Consider the following 4,121-nt stretch of genomic DNA (forward strand, 5'->3'; position numbering starts at 1 on the left):
AGAAATGGACAGGAGAAGGTAAGGGCCTTGGATGGAAGTCTCTGACATTATTAGGAGTGGTTTTATTTTGATGTATGCTGTCGTCTCTTCAGGAGGAAGATGAAGTTGGGAATTTGCAGCTGGCGTGGGAGATGCTGGAGGTTGCTAAAGTAATCTACAAAAGGTAGGGACGAGATGAAGCTAATGGCACAAAGTCACTTCATGCAGAGTGACTTGACTGATTCATACTGAACAAGTGAGTTCAGGCACTTGAGACAAATTTGAACTTCTATAATGTTAATGAGGGCGCTGCTTGAGAATGTGAGATGATGTGCACTAAATTGTCTGTTCTTATTTATCTCTACAGGAAGGAAGGCAAAGACGACCAGCTGATGGCAGCCCAGGCATATCTGAAACTCGGAGAAGTCAGTGCTGAATCCGGTAAGGTTTAATTATGTATATGTGTTTTCTCTCAGACTATCTTCTGACTTAAACTCTACATTATTCTACCATGGTGTCTTGTGGCATCTGATGTTGGCCCATCAAAAAGGTTTTCTGTTAATCACCCTTCTAATACTTGATGCAAGTTTGTCCTCATTAAATGAATGTAAGCATTTGTATAAGTGTCTAATGATTACGTTCAGTTAAAAAATTCAGTGTTTAAAATGTCTCGGTCATTATCATGAAACATTTATCACTGGCGTGGCTCCCAGTGCCACTTCAGGGCAAGATAAAACATGACATAGTTGTCACATGTTCCCTCCCCCAGGTAACTATCCCCAGGCGCTAGAAGACTTCCAGCAGTGTCTGGCCCTGCAGCTCAAGCACTTGCCTCCCCACAGTCGCCTGCTGGCTGAGACCCACTACCATGTGGCCACTACACTCTGCTACATGGATCAGTACAACCAGGCCATCCAGCACTACAACAGCTCCATAACAGTCATTGAGGCCCGCCTGGGTACCAGTTTCCTTCTCTGGAGCATTTTTCATAGCTGCCGCTTTGTTGTGCACTTAACCTCTTTTGTCATATGTGCTGTTTCATTTTTAAATTGGCATAAATGACAGTCATTGTCTGTGTACAGCCATGTTGCAGGAGGCGATTGGGGCTGCGGAAGAGAAGAATGAGATGGAAGAGCTGAAGCAGCTTCTTCCTGACATCAGGGAGAAGGTTGAGGATGCCAAGGAAAGCCAGAGAACAGCTAGCGCTGCCTCCCAGGCCATCCAGCAGACACTAGTGAGTACACCGGACAAACAAGATGTAACTCGATCCAGAGCTACAACTAGTTTAACATATAAAGAGCATTTTTGTAAGTCTTGGCGGTAAATGTTTCCGTGTCACAAATCCACCTTGAGCTTATTGTAGCGCACCATAGAAGCCACACAAGCTTAAAAACATCATCTGCTCCTGGGTAACCAACCAACCTCTTGCAGGGCGGAGCCTCAACCTCCTCAGCATTCCTATGTGAAAATGGCAGCCCTTCTTCAGCATTTGCCTCAGCCAGCCAGGTAAGCACATTGTATTAGTGCATCTTAAAACTATTTATACCCAGTTTATTGTTATCCATGACTTGCAAACATAACTTTTCTATTTCAGATCCCAGTTAAGTCGTGTGGTGGTGCCTCTCCTTCCAAAGCGGTCTCCAACATCTCCCACCTCGTCAGGAAAAAGGTGACTCCCACTAATCGCCGTGTGTTTTATCCTCTTAATTGCTGCCAATTTCACACTAGTGACGGCTCAGAGGCCCAACATAACCATTCCACCTATGGAAACGCAACAATTTAATAATCCCTAACGGCATACTCCATACTTGATTTATAATCCTCTGTATGTTGGAACTGGTCGTGTGCTTGCCTGCTTTGGTTATGGCTTTTCTGTTAATCTTTAGCTTGTGTTGTGGCTTTTGGTTACCTTATTGTAGTTGTGGCATGTGTGTAGGTGGTTGCATTGGGTCAAGCTGCTTTATCAGATTTGTGTGCATGCTTGACTAAAACTGACCGTGACGTCTCCCCATTCCCCTCTTCTGAATGTCAACATGTTTTTTTGTTAAAGGTTGTTGTATTGGATACAGTCGTGCACAGATGCGGTCCTCTCCTTTTTGACTGGTTTTATGTTTCTACACAGAGGAAACCAGAGGAGGAGAGCCCAGTAAAGGACACTGATGCTAAACAAGCGAAACAGGAAGCCACAGTTAATGGCGCTGACTCTAGTGCCAGCAATGGAGTCCAGGAGGGAAAATCACAGGAGGCGAGTGATAGGCTCATGTCTTGTGAACTGCTGCTTTTCTAAGACGGCAAAGAGAGATTGCCCTGCTTAGATGGGAGGAGATGTGCAGTAGTGGCTACTTGCATACGGTTCTTGTTGGAGGTCCGGTCTCAAGTTTGGCTCTGGTTGTTTTTCAGCACATGCAAGTCATCTGAAAAAGCCTACAATGAAGTTGGGAGGAGTCCTGTGTAATTTGGCGCTTTGCAGGTCTCGGCAGAAGACCTGAAAATGATCAGGCTTTAATTTCTTTTTTCTTCCAAAAATCACTTCCTCAAATGAATTTGAACTGGCTTTTATCTGTATACAAGCAAACCCAAATACTGTTCACAGAGCATTTGTAACTAGATCTGCAGCATTGGCTCTCACTGCTGTTACTAAAGGTGAACTGGTCTTTCTGCAGTATGTAACTGGAAGTGTTTTTAATTTCTAGTAGAAAACAACCTGCAGTGGTGAGAGCTCTTCACAAGAGCCATGCAGGACAAACCAGCCATCGTGTTCTCTTGAGATGATGGGCGCAGCGCTGAATCCTTGTTTGTCATTGTTAAGTGTTTGTGTTTTTCTTGCTTGTTTCTTGTAGCCGGCCTCTGGCGGGTCTTCAGCGTGACCATCCTCGTCGCTTTCCCGATCTTCGAAACCAGCACAGCATGCCTATCCAGCCCAACCGCCCTTCAACACTTTACTTTTTGTAAATAAGATCATTTTCATAGATTTTTGTCTGTCCAGTTTTGTATACTTGTAGTAAAAAAAAAAATTGATAAATAAAAATTGCAAATGCAAGTTTGTATCACTGAATTCTTTTCATTTCAATCAGTTTTTCCAATTTAGAAGGATTGACACATGCACTGATAGTTGGGCTCCCACACTGAAAAAGGACTCCTTTTATTCACACCTCTGAATATCTTTAAGTGTTTAAATACCAAGCAATTTGTAGATAAAGTCATGTTAATTAGTTGTAGCTAAATGTGTCATTCTAACAAACTTAAGGTGCTTGTCAAAATGTCTACTTAAGAGTGGACATTGTTAACGTCATCCTTGTGCTATTGTCCATCAATGTGCTGCTACGCGTGTGTCTTTCATAACTAGGCTTCCATTGTAGACGGTTGCATATTTTGACTGCAACAAAAAGTAAATGCGGGTTGAGGAGCCTTCATTCAAACTGCCACAACAGTGCATACATTACATCCTGATTGTGGAGATGTCTTCTGCATGGCATTCCTGTCCTGGTCAACTCTGACCGCTCTCTGTGGGTGGAGGGTTTAGGTGATCGGTGTAGGACAAAATGGAGAATTCATCCACTCGTGTGAGCTGTGGAGCAGAAACTAACGGCTACATTTCTATGGACATTCACGGGATGCGTGGGCACCTGTAACTGTATACAAACGGCACCACAGTAAAGTCTGTTTTTTTTTTTTTTTTTTTTTTTTTTTTTTTTTTTTTTTTTTTTTTTAAATGGTGGTTGGTCAGGTCAGGCTTTGCCAGAGTCTGAACATCTCCGTCTTGTCCGTTGACCAAACGTACACACAGCTCCATGTTGCCCACCTTAAGTTTACAGAAACGGTCGGTTGTGTAATTTACTTCCTTGCTTCATCCTCTACCAAAAAAAGTACATCAGCCTAAAATAGGACACCTGATAAGTTCTTAACTTAATCCTTTCATGTAGCATCTACTGCGAACAGGCGTCTGTCTTTCTACCTGGGGTACTGAGTTGAGCTGGGCCAGGCGGATCTAACTGGCAGATTGCGCACTGTCGCCCTCCAGTGGCCACTACGGTGCTGTTTGTGGAGAGAAAATAATAAAATTTTACAATAAGCAGAGTACTTTGTAATGGTTCAATGGGACATAATTGCACACTGTGCAAACATATCGGTGCCAGATGGTG

At 43.3% G+C, this 4,121-nt stretch overlaps 1 protein-coding gene across 1 annotated transcript; it reads left to right on the forward strand.

Annotated features, from left to right (window-relative positions):
* Positions 1 to 3: 3 nt before the first annotated feature.
* On the forward strand, positions 4 to 3,019 carry LOC116390169 (nuclear autoantigenic sperm protein; the record flags this gene model as incomplete). Its single annotated transcript, XM_031859545.1, has 9 exons — positions 4 to 18; positions 93 to 163; positions 347 to 420; positions 749 to 937; positions 1,062 to 1,213; positions 1,411 to 1,485; positions 1,574 to 1,648; positions 2,102 to 2,224; positions 2,820 to 3,019. Coding segments are annotated over 9 exons (801 nt in total), but the record flags the coding sequence as incomplete, so codon positions are not given.
* Positions 3,020 to 4,121: the final 1,102 nt, after the last annotated feature.

This window comes from Anarrhichthys ocellatus, unplaced genomic scaffold (genome assembly GCF_004355925.1).
Source record: "Anarrhichthys ocellatus isolate YVR2014 unplaced genomic scaffold, GSC_Weel_1.0 scaffold22, whole genome shotgun sequence".
In the NCBI taxonomy this organism is placed as follows: domain Eukaryota; kingdom Metazoa; phylum Chordata; class Actinopteri; order Perciformes; family Anarhichadidae; genus Anarrhichthys; species Anarrhichthys ocellatus.